The sequence below is a fragment of the Rhinoraja longicauda genome, chromosome 2 (assembly GCF_053455715.1).
Source record: "Rhinoraja longicauda isolate Sanriku21f chromosome 2, sRhiLon1.1, whole genome shotgun sequence".
Lineage (NCBI taxonomy): Eukaryota > Metazoa > Chordata > Chondrichthyes > Rajiformes > Arhynchobatidae > Rhinoraja > Rhinoraja longicauda.
Genome location: NC_135954.1, coordinates 69,619,403 through 69,638,628, shown reverse-complemented (window position 1 = coordinate 69,638,628; position 19,226 = coordinate 69,619,403). Strand labels below are relative to the sequence as shown.

Genomic DNA, 19,226 nt, shown 5'->3' with positions numbered 1-19,226 from the left:
TGTCTACCAAGTGGAGTACAGAGGCTTGTAACTGCTCTGAAAATAATAAGATCAATTGCAAATTTTCAATCTAAAATTAATAATTTTCAATCTAAAATTAACCAGGGGTGTGGTGCAAACATTGTAGAAAATATAAATGTGAAATATAAAATGGCATTGAACAGATTCAAGAAAAAAATATTTTGCTCTGAGGAAGATCAATCTAAACACCAATGAGACATCATGCATTGCCAAAATTAGAAGGAAATATTGAAAGTGAGGAAAACAATATACAGGATGCATATGGGCAAGAGAATAAGAAAAAAATTGGATGCGATAAAACAATATTTGAAAGAACACAGCATGTAAAATAATCCAAATTTATATGCTGTCCAGATCAAAATTTAAAATCCACCTACACATTAAATCAATGCAGAGAGCAGCTGGCAGATACTTTTACAATGGATAACTTGTTGGATTAAGATATGCAGTCAGTAGACTGGTGAATAGTTAATACAATGGTTACATTTTGAAAGGAAAATGGAATACATCTGGATATCAATCATGAGAGAAAGGATTCAATCTCCTTCCATGTGCTGTATTCAATGCCCACCCCCTTCCCACATCAGCTAGGAAAAAAACATGGAGACATTGAGAAACAGAAAAATATAATAATCAATAGCTAATTTCTCAATTTCGAGAGAATTTTCTTTGTATAAGAAAAAGCTTATTGAATTATTTGAGGTTAAGAGGCATGACATGGGTAATGTAATAATATAATCCTAGCAAGACTACAGACTACAAAGACGTACAGGTATGTAGGTTAATTGGCTGGGTAAATGTAAAAATTGTCCCTAGTGGGTGTAGGATAGTGTTAATGTACGGGGATCACTGGGCGGCACGGACTTGGAGGGCCGAAAAGGCCTGTTTCCGGCTGTATATATATATGATATGATATGATATATGATATGATACTAGGTAGATTGATACGTGAGACAAATAACAGACTAGATAGAGATTTGGCTGCAATCCAGAAAGAGTGTATTGAGAAAGTATTGTTCAATATACTGGAATGTGAGGTCCCACAAGGATCAGTGCTTTGGCCACTGATGCTCACAATTTTTTTTTTAGTTTTAGCTTTGAAAATATAAAAGAAAAATAAGATCACATTAATTGAAAAACAGATATCTTAATGGGGTTGAAAAGTAGACGGAGCTCATGGAAGTCGATCACTGGATAATACCAGAAAAGTAAACCCAAACAATGCCTTTTAAGGGTTTATATTGGCAGGCAGAGAAGCTGTGCCAATTACTATGTCAAGTTTTTGAGGCTGGATTAAATTATCATGTGTAACTTTATATTCTTAAAATTCTCTTAAGTACATCAGATTTATCCAGTGTGCTGTAAATTAAAAAACAAGCATCACCATTTGGGTTAGTTTGTGAAGAGCTGGAAGTAGGAGTTTATTCTGGAATTTAGTGTGAATGGAGGAACAATTTAGCTTCATGTTTGAAGAAAACTCTCAAATCTTGAAAGGATGAGGTGATAGAATATTTAAAAATAAAGGAGAAAAAAAATACGTACAACAAACGGGAGATGTTAACAAAGCTGGTGGGAGTACAACAAGATAGGCGAAGCCAAATTTAGCAGAAAATATCAATTTGGAAGATAGATGAATATGAGGGGAAAGTTAGCAAAAAAAATAGGAACGGCGTACAAGAGATCTTGGGAAAGTTACATAATGAGGTAAGGGGTAAGAGTTTGAGGCACAGAAGAATGGATAGTGACTTGGCACTGATGATAGAAATTTGGTGTTCAATGCATTGGTGCGAAGGGAACATCAGTTTCGGCCCACCTTGTGGGATATCACCTGGGAGTGGGATATTGGAATATCACCTGGGAGTGGGATATTGGAATATCACCTTCCCACCTCATGGGATATCACCCGTGAGTTGGATATTGGAATATTTGTTTCGGCCCACTGAGTCTGCATGACCAGCGACCCTTGCACATTAACACTATCCTAAATGCACTAGGGACAATTTACACTTATATCAAGCCAATTTCCCTACATACCTGTACGTCTTTGGAGTGTGGGAGGAAACCTAAGATCACGGCGAAAACCGACGCAGGTCAAGAGAGAACGTACAAACTCCGTACAGACAACACCTATAGTTGGGATCGAACCCGGGTCTCAGGTGCTGCAAGTGCTGGAAGGCAGCAACTCTACCACTGTGCTACCGTGCCGCCCGAAACACTTTCTTAATCCAAAACAGCACTGCCTTTTCTAACGTGTTTTTCTAATGTGTCTTCACTATTGGCTGAATTTCCCATAGTCCTTCTCCTGTTTGTGTGGCATTCCCAAAGATTCCTCCTTCAGTATTTACTGAAATGACACAAAATAGCCTGATTTAATTTGCAAATGAGTAAATCAAAAAGATGAAAGCAGCTATGTGCTCTCAGTCACATGCACTGGAGCTAACAAGTCTGAGATCTTGTCTTATCTGTACACTATTCTTAATGGAGTAATCAATGCATAAAGCTTTCTGGGGGGCCCATTTTATATAATTACCACTTTTTTACAGATTATTTTTAAGTTCCTCCCTCTCTCCCTTTTCATCATTTTATATTTTTGGTGTGTTTTTAGTCTTTTCTACTCCAAAGAGAGATTATGAAATATTTATTTAACATTTTTTCCAATTTGCTCATTTCCCTTTTTAAGTCCCTTGTATTGCTGCTAATACACTAATGTTTGCAATTGCTTCACTTTTCCACAATGGGTGGAGTAGTAGATTGCAGCAGAAATCATGTTATATTCCAATTACTTAATCTGAAGAATATTGAATAATAAAATTGAGCTTTTATTGCTAAGTAATTCAGCCTCCTGATGGAATTTGTAACATATCTTGCTGTAAATATTTGAGTTCTTTAATTGTACTGGTATTTTAAAGGAAAGGCTTTTTTTCTTGGCACATGTATCCACATTTGGGGTAATTATTCCCCAAAGATTATATGATCAAAGTTTAACATGAAAGTGAGGTCCTAAAATTTAAAGCTTCAAGATGATTGAATCATTTTTAATTTGACGAGCATAATCCAACTCTTAACATGCTAAAGGAATTAAAGGTTTGTCCATTTTATTTCAAACTCTCCAATTAAATAAGGGTCTGAGGGAATTTTTGAATGATACATTGGATCAGGCTTGCTCCTGGCAATAGGAGAAAGCTTGGTCCAAACAGGAAATCCTTCACCCTCCCTTCTTTGAACTTGCCTGATGCAAATGTTTGGGTGGAGTCGCACTGGACCTTCGACACGTAGATTTTACGAGATGTATTGAGAAACACATTGCTGAGGCTCTGCTCCTGGAAATCCCCTTTCAGGCTTTGGCAGAAGGCAAAACTTAGAATAAAGGTTTGCCTTTTGTCAAAGCTGTGAAGAAATCTATTAAAAAAAATAAAGAGACAAAGAGCAGGAGTAACTCAGTGGGTCAGGCAGAATCTCTGGTGAATATGGGCAGCTGTTTTGGATCGAGATCCTTCAGACAAATCTATTTATTTTTAAATATCTCTTATATTTGACAACATGTAGACGACATTAAAAGTAATGATTTTAGTTTTAGAAGTCGATTACATTTTTAAAAAATCGACTTATTTCAGCTTTTCTCGAATCTTTATTCAAAAATATGGGATCTCCAATTGCCTGTCGCATTTGATCTTATTGAAGACGTAAAAGGAGATAGGCTTTTCGACACACCTTCCTTCTCTTCTCCCAGCCCCCTACCAATGTAATATTGGGGGTGGTCCCACTAGGACTAAGCTCTGTGCTGCACGTCAACTCCAGTGACATACATTGGTGACAGATGTGATGTCGTTTGTCATACAGCAAGTTGTGGGTGGCACAGCGGTAGAGCTGCTGCCTTACAGCGCTTACAGTGCCAGAGACCCAGGTTTGATCCTGGCTAAGGGTGTTTCCATGGAGTTTGTATGGAGTTTGTACATAATCCGGAAGTGGCTGCGCCTTGCGGCTGCGGCTCACCGGCAGTCTGTCTGTCTTTTTTTCTTCTTTGTCTATTGTTAGCGTTTAGATGTATGTAATTACCTATTTTTAGCTGTGTATATGTGGGGGGTGGGGGAAACCTTTTTTTAAAATCTCTTCCTCAACGGAGATGCGACCTTTTTCCATGTCGTATCTCCGTTCGCGCTACGGCCTAACACCATGGAGTTGGCGGCCTCCCGCTAGGATCGACCTTGAAGGCTCCGGTCGCAGGACCTGGACTTACCATCTCCACCTTTGCCGCGGGCTCTGTGGACCGCAACATCGGGAGCTCGGCTGGCGACCGGCTTTCGGGAGCTCCAGCCGTAGCAGCTTCGACCGCCCCGAATCGTAAGGCTCGATCGACCCGTTCGCAGGACCTTCATCGCCCTGCGTGGCTCGGCCGCGGCACCTTCCATCGCCCGGTGGGGGCTCAGGACCTTTATCAGCCTGCTCGGCTGCGCCCTGGGACCTTCCATTGCCCGGCGGGAGTTTCAAAAGTTGGGAGCCTCAACCGCCACGAAGCAGTAGTTTGACTGCCTGATCGCAAGAGAAGAACAGGGGAGGAGATAAAACCTTTCTTTGCCTTCCATCACAGTGAGGGTGTGCCTGGAGGAATCACTGTGATGGTTGTCTGTGTTAAACTATGTAATTGTGTGTCTTGTGCTCTTTATTGTTTATGACTGCATGGTAACGACAATTTCATTCAAATCTATTTTTGAATGACAATAAAAGCAATTTGAATTTGAACTGTGACTTGCGTGGGTTTTATCCTTGAACTTCAGTTTCCTTCCACACTCAAAAGACGTACAGATTTGAAGGTTAATTGACTTGGTATAAAAATGTTTTAAAAATTGCCCTTCGTGTAGGATAGTGTTAATGTGCAGGGATCGCTGGTTGGTGCAGACTCGGTGGGCTGAAGGGCCTTTTTGAAGTCGGGAGCCTCAACCTGATTCTGTCATTAAGTTGTAAAATACAGCCTGAGGTAAGAAGAGATTTAAAATGAAGACTAGTAGACACAAAATGCACATGCTGGAATTTGGAGCGTAAGACAGATCAAAGGTTGTGGATGGTAAAAGATTTGTTCATAATTTAGAGTCCCTTGTGCAACTAAGCTGTTTGCAAGCCACAGGGAAGTGATTAATAGGGAAGAGCTGCCACTTGCCTTTCACATGACCAAGGAATGATGGTGTTTCAATAGCCGGAAAACTGAATCCTTGTTGGAACTGAATTGTTGGTTTGCTCAGTCAAATGTTGGTATTGATGGCCAACTGCAGGTACCAGAATGAACGCCATGCCTCTTAATTGGAGTTGACCATTTCTTGCCCGACCTTGGTTAGTTTCATTGTACATTAACTATACAAAATGGCATGCTTATTTACGCCTTCCATTCGAATCACTAGTTATTTTGCAGTGATTGCAGAATGGTTAATATTCAGTCCCAGGGTCTCTGCAAGATATTATGATTTGCTTTTTCTAAAAATTCTTCAGACATGACTATATCCTCAGTTATGGTACTTGTGGAATCTTGCACATCTGTGATTTGAGTGGATTACTGAAAGTACAAGTAAATAGCTCTGCATCTATTTTTCTCTACTGCAAGCAGCACCTTGCATCCATCCAATGCTCTGTCTCATCATGCGGAATGCCACTATTTAGAGAGAGCAAGAGGCCAGAACAGTGCTGGAGTCCTGATGTTCTTGCTGGTCATTTGAAATGCAGAGTATTTCTACATCATATGCCACAAGGTTCAGTGTGCAAATGAGTACATTAAAATGCAGAAATATAGGTAAAAATTCATGGTTGAAATGTGAAAGTGGGGAGTAATTGCAAGGGCTGAAACGTGGGATGCAATTTAATTAGAAAATATTCTGGAATAAGATATCATTTTTAGGAATGACAGCAGAGCTCAGACCAAGACTGAACTCTTAATTCGAATTTGTAGTTAAACAGGTAACATGCTCGATGATGGTCACTGGCCAATTGAGTCTCGTGCTGTCAGGTAGTACCAACCAAGCAGGGTAACTGTGTATAATATTTGTTTAATTCAACAATAAGTATTAAAATAATATTTAGGATAAAACAATTTTATAATTGTGAAGGGAGGTACATAGCGTGACAACAAAATCTAAAAACAAACATTGAATTAAGAATTTTAAATAGGACCTGGGCTATTCATCCAACATAGTTTTCAAGTATTACTGCATGATTAGGTGTAAAGGATATTGACTCTGACATCATGATTGCATTTAACTGAGTGTGGCTTAAAAAAATCCTGGTGACATCTATATCATTGGGCATTAAGGAGAAAATTCCATGGTTTCCATCATGTCTTTGCAAAGCATACCTGATCCTTGGAGGTCTGTGGTTCCTATTGTGCGACATTACTGTAGGATATACCTTAGAGAGGAAATGTGGTAACATTTAATGTGGTACCTAAACATTTTCTTTAGCTACTTCACCCTAACCTCGCTTCTGTCATAAGATCAGAAATGCAGATGTTTGTTCATGTCTGTGCAATGTTTAATTTGGAATTGTTCAGAAATTGAAGAAGTTCAAGCGACCAGCACTAAGACTGAGTTTCAGAGCAGTCCAAGGAATCATGGAGAGTGTGGTCTCAGCAGAAAGGGGTGGAAATGGGATGATGTGCCAGTGGTGGGTTGCTTCAATGGGAAATGTTGCCTATTCATTTATTTCCATAGACACTGCCTAACGCTCTGAGTTACCCCAGCAGCTTGTTTTTTTTGTGAGAAAAGCTGGATGGTTGATTTGAAATTCCTGAGTTGATTGTTAAAATTCTGAAGCTTTGGAATGAAGTGGCCACTGAGAGAGTTTGTATTGTTCAGACAATTAGGTGGTTCCTTTAAAGCAAAATCAATATTCTCTTTGAAATGTTTATAGTTTTGAAAGATATTTCAATATGTATGAGGTATAATGTTCCTTTCAGTAATAAGTCATTTAAACTCTCAGGATATATTCAAGATCATCACATTGGCTTGCTTGATTTGCTGAATAAAGTTTTGCGAATATTTTTTGTATTGTGCAACAGATTTGAGATATTCCTTTGATTTTAATTTAGGAAGTTGCAACAGTAGTACATTGTGAGTATTTAAAACCAAAAAATAGATGATTTATTTTAAATTTGCAGAAATGCTGACTGCTTGTGTGTGCATTGAACCATAAAATTATACAGCATGAAAAGAGGCTGATCTAGCATGTGCCAGCTTTTTTGGTAGAATTATACAGGTGCCCCCTTCCCCACAATCGTGCAACTTTTCTTTTCCCTTGAATTACTTATCCAACTAACTTACTGGTGAATTTGCTTCTACCACCCTTTCAGGCATTACATTCTAGATAACATTAACTCATCTTGCCAGTAATTTATTTTAGCTTGTCCATTAACTTTATTTTGGTCAATGGCCTGTTGCTATCCTTATTTTCATTTTTAACTATCACATTCTCCCTTTTCTGCTCTAATTTTTTATTATTTATCTATTTTTTTTAGTGTGTACACATAGGTGAAGATTTTCAACTCTGGTACATTCTGCTAAATTTTGACATGCTTTCAAAATTGTGATGCTCAGGATTAAGTTGGCTCCAACTGAGGCCCAATTAATGCTTTAAGGTTTGGTATAGCTTAATTGGAATTGAACTCTTTCACAAATAATATATCTGCAGATTTTGTCTTTTTCTGCCTTCTCATCCTGCCCTGCACCCTTTGAGCATTTATGTGCATGTGTGCACTTCCAGTCTCTTTAATTTTGTATGCACTTTAAAGTTGTATCATATTGTTTGTTTTACATCATCATTAAACAAAAATGCATGACTTCACACTTCTGTTATTTGTCTGGCCATTTTACCAGTCTGAATCTTCCTTGCCAATAATGAACCCACATTGCCATGCTTTCTTTAATACAATAACTTCAATTTTACTAAGCAGCTTACCAGAAAGTCAGTGCCATACAACAGAGAAACAGGTCCTTTGGACCACCATGCCATGTTAATTTTTAATACCTATCTACACTAACCCCATTTATCAGCACTTGATTCATAGTCTTCTATGTCCTGGTGATTCAAGTACTCTTAAATGTTGTGAAAGTACCTGCCTCCACCTTCCACAATCATGTGTTAACATGTCAAATCACTTTTGAAAATCTGTACTATGCTTCAACAGTGTCCATTACTTCATCAGAAAGCTTGATTTCTGATTGATTTGTCAATTGATTTGTCTTTGACAAATTCACACTAATATTCATTAATCTAATACTTTCCTAATGTTGTTTAACTTTGTCTTGAATGATTGTCTCAAGGGTTCCTCTCCTCCAATTTTATGCTGTCTGGGCTGTTTTTGATTTTATCTCCCGATCCACTTTTTTAATTGGGACCTAGCATTTACAGTCTTTCAGTCGGAAGATATCACTGCATCGGAATGATGGTAAGATTATGGCTAAATCCTCAATGGGTTGAACTTACTCTTTTCCTCAGCACCCAATCGGTGACAAGTATAATCATTGCATGTTGATGGTTTGAAGTCAGAAAAATGTGAGGTTACTTTGTGCTCAGCAGTCTTTGATTTTATTGTTTGATTTGGCAGTGCACGTACATTACTATTGATCAAGAAGAGAGGACACATGCAGTTATACTGAGCAAATCATCATGGATGTGGGGGGCAGAAATGGGAGCAAATGAGCACGGAGTCTGTATTGGTAATGGAGCCGTGGTGACCAGAGAGCCAGCAGCAGAGGCGGAGGCCCTACTTGGGATGGATCTTGGCAGGTAATTAGTTTAAAAAAAACACAATTACATGTACCACTTTTTTCCTTTTCTGAAGTAATGTTTCCAAATGACGATGTTTAGAAACATTTTTGGTTATAACATTCATTTGGAGATAGAATTCAATGGAAGAAAAATGTGTGCATTACATTTTGAAAATAATGATATTCCATTAGGTATTCGTTCCTGTTTTGTGGTCTGTATAAATTGGTGTAATACACTGGGGGTCTTTGTTGTAGCTAACATTACATAGGATATATGACAGAAAATTTGACTCAACCAGTCCACATTGGTGTTAATGCTCCATTGGAATCTCTTTCCAGCTTTTCATATCTAACTCCTCTCAGTGTAACGCTCTATTCCTTTTGTGCTTGTATAGCCTCCCATTAAATGCATCAATATTCCCCACCTCATCTACTCGACGTAATAGAGAGCCCTCACATTCTCCGCTCATAGAATCACTGAGAACGCACCAACCACCAAATGCCTACTTACACTAATCCTACTTTTTTTCTCATTTTCTCATCAACTGCCGTCAGATTCTTCCACTCATCTATTCTAGGGGGAATTTACAGGGGCTATTTAACCTACCAACTCCATGTCTTTGCGTGGTAGAAGGAAACCAGAGAATCTGGAGGAATCCCACATTATCGCAGGAAGACTGCAAATACCCCATCACCAGAGATCAAGATTGAACCTGAGTCAGTGGGGCCCCGAGGCAACAGCTGCACCATCTGCACCAGTCTTCTGTCATTCCTTGGATAAGGAAGTTTATTTCATATTCCCCATTGGATGTATTGGTGACTATCTTATTTTGGTGATCTCCAATTATGCTTTTTCCCCACAAGGGAAATCATTCTTCCTGCACCACACTTATCATAACCCTTCATAAATTTATCAAATTGTGATAAATTATGAAATACTCATGCGTCAATAGAATGCCACATATTTGCTATAATACTGAAGGATGTTTCTCTCAAATTACTTTTTGACAACTAATACATGGAGGTGTGAATCTGCATATTTTTGTATAATACATAATGGATTGAAGAATTCATATAAGCACATAAAAACTGAAGAAGGCATTAAAATTGTGCCATGACATAGAAACATATATTTGTAATTTACACGGCCCTCTATGTAGAGTTAGGTCTGCTTTGCAGGACAAGTACATCTAAATTCTGATGCTGGACTGTAATTGCATTCTTGTATTTTCTGAGGTGCAAATCCCTCCCTTGTGATGGATGTGTCCCAACACAAGATGTTGGGTCAAATCAGTCATCCATCCTGGTTGCTTTTCCATGATCATACTTATTGTCGTCCTGAAGGAGAGTTTGAGCTCTGGCGAAAATTGGCATCACATGAGGTGAAGCAGGCAGACAACTCCTCCTATCATGAGGCCCCATCCCTGAAATGGCCTGATAGCCATTTGACCATCATTCTGTCTGAAATCTCTTTGATAATCAGAAACATAATTTTAAAAAAAGTTTTAAAGAGTTTACATACTATCAAAATAAACATTATTACAAGTAATTTATTTGCACATCTTAAAGTAGTAGGAAATAATTTAAAAATTAATGGTACAGGAGAATGAACAAACTACTTCCTTCACTTAGCTTTTCAACCATAGGGCGGCATGGTGGCGCAGTGGTAGATTTGTTGCCTTACAGCTTTTGCCATGCCAGAGACCTGGGTTCGATCCTGACTACGGGTGTTATCAGTACGGAGTTTGTACGTTCTCCCCATGACCACATGGGTTTTCTCCAAAATCTTTGGTTTACTCCCACACTCAAAAGACGTACAGGTATGTAGGTAAATTGGCTTGGTATAAGTGTAAATTGTCCCTAGTGTCTAGGATAGTGTTAATGGGCGGGGATCGCTGGTCGATGCAGACTCGGGGGGGGGGGTGGGGGGGGGGACCGAAGGGCCTGTTTCCGCGCTGTATCTCGAAACTAAACAAGACTGAACACATTCAAGGGAATATTATTGTACTTCACGCTTGGAGCTGAGTATTTTGGGGGTCGGGTTATTACTGCAGCATCTGCTCTCCATTGTGCAATGATAATTGAACTGAAGTTGGAGAGGAGCTAACCCACAGAGAAGCTTTGCCTCAAATGCTCAATATAACAGTTGCCAAAAGGTAAGTATGTTTTGGCCCCTTATGTTGCTGCTCCTTGCTCCTTGTTCAAAAATGTTCCAATCTGTTACCTTTAAGAGAATATAACACCATATCCAACCATTATTAAATAGGTGCATAGAATTTGTATGTCTTAATAAAGATAGCCTGGTTGATTATAGGACTTGCATAGCACACTTTTTGTATATTTTCGGTTTTGTAAACCTGTTCCTTGACTTAATGTGTGTGGCATAAAAGCTAAGTGAAGAAAATATTTTTGAAGGTGTGCAAGGATTTTTTCTGCCTTTCAATTATCTCTTCAAAATTGTACTCGCTGTTTGCTTGTTTTGGCCGATGGCTCTTAAATAGTGTTTGCATTTCTGTGTGACACAATATCTTTACTGTATTTGTATAAAACAAATACCATATGTCGTAATTGGGTTTTAATTAATCATGTTTAAGGCTTAAATGGAATGATTTATCAGCAAAGATTATCCTTCCCTCAGAAGGTTAAAAGCCCATGTTAAATGAAAACAATTGGATTGATGCCCCATATTATTTTATACAGTATTGGCAGTATTGGCATCCCTAACCAGTCTTTATAGTCTGTAGATTAATGTATAATAGAAAATACCATCCTGCAAGTAGTCTGTAAAGTAATGCTACAGATAATTAATTGTTGTAGCTGCTACTGCTTACCAACTATCATTGTTCTTCCTCTTTCTAATTTCAAAATATACTTCATAAAAATGTATACACAGGAAATAGAATGCAACCAGTATGCGTCTCTTTCTATATTCATTGTGCCATCAAATCAATACCTTACCTTTACAATGCCTAAATGCCACTCCTGTTTCCTCTGCAAACAAAATACCCAGAAAATATTTGGTTACATACGGCAATGAGACGTGACTAAAAACAATTACTCTTTAAGATACAATTAAACAGTTATTGCAACAGTTATGCATATTAGTTAGAGCATCCCATATCTGACAGCTCCTTCTCTGTTATATCTGGATTTTTTTCCTCAGACTTGGCTTAGAGAGAGGTACCACAGCAAAAGAATCCTTAGATGTCATAGTGTCCCTTCTTGGAGAGTATGGACAAGGTGGAAATTATTTTGAAGATGGAAAGATGGTTCATCTATTTCACAGTACTTTTCTGATTGTGGACAGAACAGAAGTCTGGGTCTTGGAAACGGTTGGCAAATATTGGGCTGCTGAGAAAATCACAGGTGGGTAAATTGCATTTGGGTTAATGGCCAAAATAATGTAAAAACCATTGTGATTTTAAGATGCTCATTTTCCACACATACCTGGTTGTTGAACACCGAGCAGAATAAAACAAATACTATATTGGGTTGTAACTATTTATGGAAAAAAATGTAAAATTTCTCAGTTGATGAAAAAATTGTTCAACATCTTAGTACAATGTTCATAAGCCTGAACAAGAATGACATTAATGCTGTGATTTAATTTATCTCTCTTCCTTAAATCACTTACGTTCTTAGTATCATAATTGTAACTGCAGGTTCCCTCATTTTGCTGCATCTTGTATCTTAAAATTACTTTGATCCAGTATCAAAGCTAGCTGTGATTAAAAAGTGGCAAGATGGCACAGCAGTAGAGTGCTGCCTTACAGTGCCAGAGACCTGGGTTCACTCCTGGCACGAGGTCAATTTTTGGCCCTGGAACAAAGAATGTGATATCGTAGAAAGTAGTACTCAAGTTGGCATTTTAGTTTTCAGGTTGTCTGGAGCATGGGTGAAATATGAAATCGACAATCACAGACAAATAACTGCAGTTTGATGCAAACTGAAAGTTCAGCTCAAGTTATGCATAAATTAGAACAGAACATAAAACATAGAAAATAGTCATAAAGTTGTACAGTATAGAAACTGGCCCTTTGACCCAACTTGTCCATGCCGACCAAGATGTCTATCTGAACCAGTCCCATTTGCCCCATAGCCCTCTAAACTTCTATCCATGTACCTGCCTAAATTTCTTTAAAATGGTATAATCACCGCTGCTTCTGGCAGCTCTTTCCATGTAACTACCAACCTCTGTGGAAAAAGTTGCCCCTTGTGTCCCTTTTAAATCTTTCCCCTCTCACTTTAAAACCACGCCCTTTAGTTTGGACTCCCCGCACCTCGAGAAAAGGACAGTGATCATCCACCTTAGCAATGTTTCTCATGATTTTATAAGCCTCAATAAGGTCACCCTCAACCTCCTATGCTTCAGTGAAAGCAGCCACAATCTACCCCAGGCATGTAAAACTACCGGCCCGCGGGCCACATCCAGCCTGCGAAGGGGTCCAATCCGACCCACTGGATGATTTGGGGAAAAGCCAACGCTGTTAGATTATACACAGAAAGTGAGCTACATGACCGCTTAAACTTGCAGGAAATATGACTTTTGCAAAATGCAAGTCCGATCTACAGCTGTCACCTCCCCACTCCCCAGCTCCCGGCGTGGAAGCTCCGCCCATATCCGGCCATCCGTTGACGCGGGTGGGAAGGGGCCGGCGCTGGGGAAGGTGGGGAGTCTCAGCATTGTTGTGGACACTGGGAAGTGCCTGGGCTGCCGCCACCATGTACCTGAGACCCAGATGAGTGCGCGGATAGAGGCTGGTGGGACATCGCCGCACTGTGAATGGGGCGCAGCCTGCGATCCAAAATCTGAGCTGCTCTCCAGGGTGGGGGCTCTGGGTTTGGGTTAAGGTTAGGTGGGATGTGAAGATGTGCTGGTAGTTATGTGAGAATAGGGAAGAGAAGGGAGAAGGTGGTGGTAAAGGAAGGGGAGGGGGAGCAGATGAGGAAAGGGAGGGCTTCTAGGGATGAGGAAGGGAAGAGAGGATGTCGAGGGAGAGGAATGGGGGAGTTGGTGGTAAAGAAAGGAAGTAGGGAGGGAGTGAGGAAGAGAGCAGATGAGAGAAGGAATGGTGTTTAGGGATGAGGGGATTTAGGGACAAGGTAAGGAAAGAGAGAGGATGAAGTATGAAGTATGAAGGGATAGGCTGAGGAAAGGGAGAGGGCAGGTCAGGGAGAAGGTGAGGGTAGAGAATTACATGAGGTGATGGGAGGGGATGTGAGGGGAAGGAAGAAAGATATAAGGAGAAGGCTGGGGAGTGGAGCCTTCAGGTGAGATGATGGACAGACCATCTTTCACCATGCCAGGTAGCTGCTGTTTGGCTGTTCACATTCAGCCGGCCCATTGTGGGCAAAACATAAACACTGTAGGAAGACTATAAGATAGGGGAACAGAATTAGGCCATTTAGCCCATCAAGTCTACTTTGCCATTCAACCATGGCTGATCTATTTTCTCTCTCAACTTCATTATATTGTCTTCTTTCTCCCTGTAACCTAATCAAGACCAATCAATCCCTGCCTCAAAAATACCCAATATCTTGGCCTCCACCGCTGTCTGTAGCAATGAATTCCACAGATTCACCACCTCCTCTCCATTTTGAATGTATGACTTTTTATTATGATGCTGTGACCTCTGGTCCTAGACTCTCCTATTATTGGAAACATTATTTCCACATCCACTCTATCTTTGGCCTTGATACCAATCATAAAAGTAATGCTTGCTAGGCAATCTTCATAAGAAACGAAATCCGTAAAGTGAAACACTTTGTAGTTATAGCAAAGACTGAGACACATGAGAGCAGGTTGAAAAAACCAAGGCAACAAAAGCTGTGGGAGCACATGCACATATGTTCACGCGTGCACAACAGGCCCGGCCCGGCCCGCACAAAGTCGCATATTGCCCATTCCGGCCCATGACCTAAAATGAGTTTGACACCCCTGATCTACCCTATTCTTTCCTTATAACTGAAGTTCTCTGGTCCCTATAATATCCTCATAAATCTTCTCTTCACTTTTTTCCAGTTTAATGACATGCTTCCTAGGTGACCAGAAATGAATAGTAAAGTACAGCACAGAAACAACCCCACAAAGCCTGCGCCGACCCTCATGCTAATCTAAACAAATCCCATGTGTTGCATGTGGTCGTTATCCATCCAACCCTTGCCTGGTCATGTGAATGTTTAAATGCCTCTTAAATGTTGTTACCTACTTGTTCCACTGGCTCTGTATTCAGGCCACTCTGTAATGTTGTGGAATGCTTGACATAAAATTGGATCCATTCAAGATAATCTTTCACACCAGATGCTACAGATTTTGTTTTTGAAATTGAAAATTATTTCATTTAATTTCCAACTGAAACCTAAAGCCTGCGAATTCTCTTCAATATCATGCATGCATGTAGTTGACTGCAGAAGATTTTTATAAGGAAAAAAAAACTGCAGATGCTGGTTTAAATCGAAGGTAGACACAAAATGCTGGAGTAACTCAGCGGGTCAGGCAGCATTTCAAGAGAGAAGGAATAGGTGACATTTCGGGTCGAGACCCTTCTTCGGACTGATGTCAGGGGAGGGGGCGGGACAAAGATAGGATGTAGTCGGACACAGGAAGACTGGGAAGGGAGGGAGACGGGTTAGAGAGGGGAAGCAGGGACTACCTGAAGTGGGAGAAGTCAATGGTCATACCACTGGGTGTAAAGTGCCCAATGGGTGACGTTTCGGGTCGAGACCCTTCAGACTGACGTCAGGGGAGGGGGTGGGGCAAAGATAGCGAAATAAAAGCAGTGGTTTGGGATTTATTGAAAGCAGTGGTTTGGGATTTTATTAAGCAGTAGACATAGATAAAATAAATTGATTAAGATCTTCTCTATATTACAGCATCCTAGATTTTTATAAGTTGGTACGTCATGAAAATACAATAAACCCTTGATATTATGGGCTTCTTTATAATGGATTTTGGTTTTAGCGGATGGACCTACCGACTGTCGCTGCCAGGCTGGGCTGCCGATGCCACCCCCGGCTTGCACCTCCTCCCCAGCTGTTTACAGGCCGGACCCACTGCCACCACTGCCGGCCCACACAGCTTCCAGGCCATGCTTGCCACTGCCACTGCCGACGCCTATCTGCATTGTGGTTGTCCGTGGGCCACAACCATTAACTCTGCCAATTCTCGCCACTCCTGCGATTGCCAGCAGACCGGGGCAGTCAACTCGCCTGCCTTCCAGGCCCAGTTCCAGACCGAGAGTCTGATGAATGGTCTCAACCTGAAACATCAGCTATCCATATTCTCCAGAAATGCTTCCTGACCTGCTGAGTTACTCCACATTTTGAGACCTTTTGGGTTTAAGCCAGCATCTTCAGTTCTTTGTTTCCACCACTTGTACAATGATACTCCATTTCTCGGTAATCCCTTACTTGGTTATAGTGGACAATTAGCAACCACAAACACCCCCCCCCCCCCCTCCTCCCTCCCTCCCATGGTCTGTTAAAAGGAGGGTTTACTCTAAGTCCTTCAAATCAGCAAGTGTTCACTATCAAACACTCATTTACACCAGCCATACATTCATCTCATTTTAATCTTACCAGAGGAAATGCACTGTCGCAGGGAAAATGTGCAAATTCCAAGGTGCAGACGGTGAAGTTCATTAGCAACAATAAAATGCAGTCAGGATGTATTGTGTTTTGAAATCTGGAATGCATTGCCTAAAATGATGATTGTATCAACATTTGATTGTCATTCTGAAAAATGGGGTAGACATAATGCGAAAGAAAAATCTTTGATTAGTTAAGCGAAAAAAAAGCAGTAGTTTGGGATTTATTGAAAGCAGTGGTTTGGGATTTTTTTAAACCATAGACATAGATAAAATAAATTGAATTACATCTTCTGTATATTACAGCATCCTAGAGAAGAAGGGATAACTAGGCTGAGATTGTGCCTATTAGTTTAAAATTTAAGTTGAAATATATAATAAGGTATTTCTAACAGGCTTGAAAAAAGACTTAAATATAAATCTGATTAATTAGTGCTTTCAAATTCATGTTCTTATTAGACCCAGTGTTGGAATCTTTTTTTTGAATTTATCATTAAAATGTTTTGTTCATAGAGGGCATGAGGAACATTTGTAACCGATTATCTATAACAACCAACATTGATGCAGAGCATCCTGAGCTTAGAAGTTATGCCCAAAGTAAAGGCTGGTGGAATGGAGAGGACAAATTCAACTTTAGTGCAGTGTTCTCACCACCAGATGAAACCTTGGATCATCATTGTCATGGGAAAGATATTCTGTGTGAACAATCAGGTGAGTGAGTGCTTGTAACAGGTCTTCAGCATTAGGGATTGCTTCGTTAATTTGGCAGAGTTTATATTTGTGGAATAACAAAGACTTTGAGAACAACCTTCATTCTTCAGCCTATATTATTATCTTCATGGTATGTTGAGTGCTGTCACTTCAGGATGGCTATTGCCTTGACACCATTAGTCTTATCAATTGGTATTGCCAGAGCCAAATCAATAACAACATTAAGAAATCAAAGGGATATAAAGAGTTCAAGTTGTAAAGCATGTCAGGCAAAGATTTAAACACTTATCAACAACTTTCAAAGGCTCATAAATAACTAAACTCTTTAAATAAATAATACTTTTCCTAATATCTTCCTCCCTTGCAGTCATTCTTTTCCTCTCCAAATGATTGACTGCTCCACTCCACAAACAGTCTCTCACTCAAGGGTTGTTACAAAATCACCGGCAAAGAACAACCAGCAATTTTGAGACTTCCATTATTGCGTGGGGATTCCAAACGTGGTGCCATTTATAAGATGACATGCCAGTAATTTGGATTAACGTTTGGGCCAATACCTCATTCCTAACCTTAGTGTTCCGGCATATAAACAATCAAATAGCATCAGTGGGATAATTTATTTTTAAAGCAGAGATACTAAAGATCAGAATTGGAGGAGCATAAAAATCTCTAATAGCTGTAAAGCTCAAGGAGTTTATGGAAATGAGAGCAAGACTGTGGAGAATTTTGTGGGGGGGGGGGAGGTGCATTTTAAAATTGGGTATTGGGCATTCAGCAAAAGTGATGGGTGAATGGACTTTAGAATAAGTTGAGGCAGCGGTAGAGTTGCTGCTTTACAGCGAATGCAGCGCCGGAGACACAGGTTCGATCCTGACTACGGGTGCTGCACTGTAAGGAGTTTGTACGTTCTCCCCGTGACCTGCGTGGGTTTTCTCCGAGATCTTCGGTTTCCTCCCACACTCCAAAGACGTACAGGTATGTAGGTTAATTGGCTGGGTAAATGTAAAAATTGTCCCTAGTGGGTGTAGGATAGTGTTAATGTGCGGGGATCGCTGGGCGGCACGGACTTGGAGGGCCGAAAAGGCCTGTTTCCGGCTGTAGATATATGATATGATAAGTGGGACAGAATTTTTGATTCCCTTGCTTAGATAGAATGTGGAACACCAGCCAGATATTTTGAAGAAACCAAGGTATCGGATGTTGGCTTTGGCAGCGGGTCAGCTGAGGCAGGGAGTTTTAGAACAAATCAATGTAATATTTGTAGTTTAACACGTTTCTTGAATTGTTGTGGTAAAATTTACTATCTGTGTTAATTATCACCCAGGAAACATCACCTTACAAACAATGATTGATGTGCTACGTGCCAAGGACAGCATGGATCAGGATTCCTTCCTCATCACAGGAAGCATGGTGTCTGTCCTTCCTCAAAGCAGCAACAAAACTTGTATTCATTTCTTCACTGCCACTCCTGACCCTGCAAGGTTTGTCCCACATTACCCAATCAAATAAAGGACAATGGGCAAATAAGTTTATAACATGGGGCCACCAATCTCCTCTTGAGCCACCCCACTCCCCCCTCCATGACTTTCAAAATCACTCAATGATCGAAAGTAAATCGATTTTTCCACAATTGTGTCTGTTTTATCTGCTACACAGCTGCAGTTTTTATGAAGTTCTTTCTGCAATTTCTTAGAGGCTTTAAAGGATGACTGGAACTAGGGATTTGGACCTCCTGTTACTGAATTCAAACATAAAATGTGTCCCAGAGATCACTGCAGCTAAAGATATATATTGACCAGTCTCTTCAGCTGAGGCAGATCAAATGACTGAATTCTTTTAACCAAAGTTTTACAGATGCGTTATCACTTCAATATAAGAAATAACTGTGACTGAGGCTTTAATGATTGTTGGTGTGGTCACTTATATGACGATGGATGTTTCAGAGTGCAATATCAGGAATGTTTTAGCTACGTTTCCCAATATTGCCTGTTTTTAATTTTGCATGTTTACCTGGTTTCAGACTCCAGTGCCAAATGTACCATTTCACCTTTGGAATAGATTGCTAATGGTTGTCGGACATTTAAAAAAGCACAATAGTTTTCTAAAACTTGAACATAAATGTGAACAATGCTATTCAAATATTACTTCAACTTTATTCCAT

At 40.0% G+C, this 19,226-nt stretch overlaps 1 protein-coding gene across 3 annotated transcripts in view; it reads left to right on the top strand.

Annotated features, from left to right (window-relative positions):
- The window catches only part of LOC144605426 (secernin-1-like), a 49,459-nt gene that overhangs the window by 18,650 nt on the left and 11,583 nt on the right, over positions 1 to 19,226 (top strand). For all 3 annotated transcript variants that reach the window (XM_078420665.1, XM_078420675.1, XM_078420684.1), the window contains 4 exons: positions 8,606 to 8,787; positions 11,932 to 12,134; positions 16,868 to 17,065; positions 18,390 to 18,546. In XM_078420665.1, the coding sequence (XP_078276791.1) occupies positions 8,606 to 8,787; positions 11,932 to 12,134; positions 16,868 to 17,065; positions 18,390 to 18,546 (740 nt within the window). The remainder of the gene's footprint in view (positions 1 to 8,605; positions 8,788 to 11,931; positions 12,135 to 16,867; positions 17,066 to 18,389; positions 18,547 to 19,226) is intronic.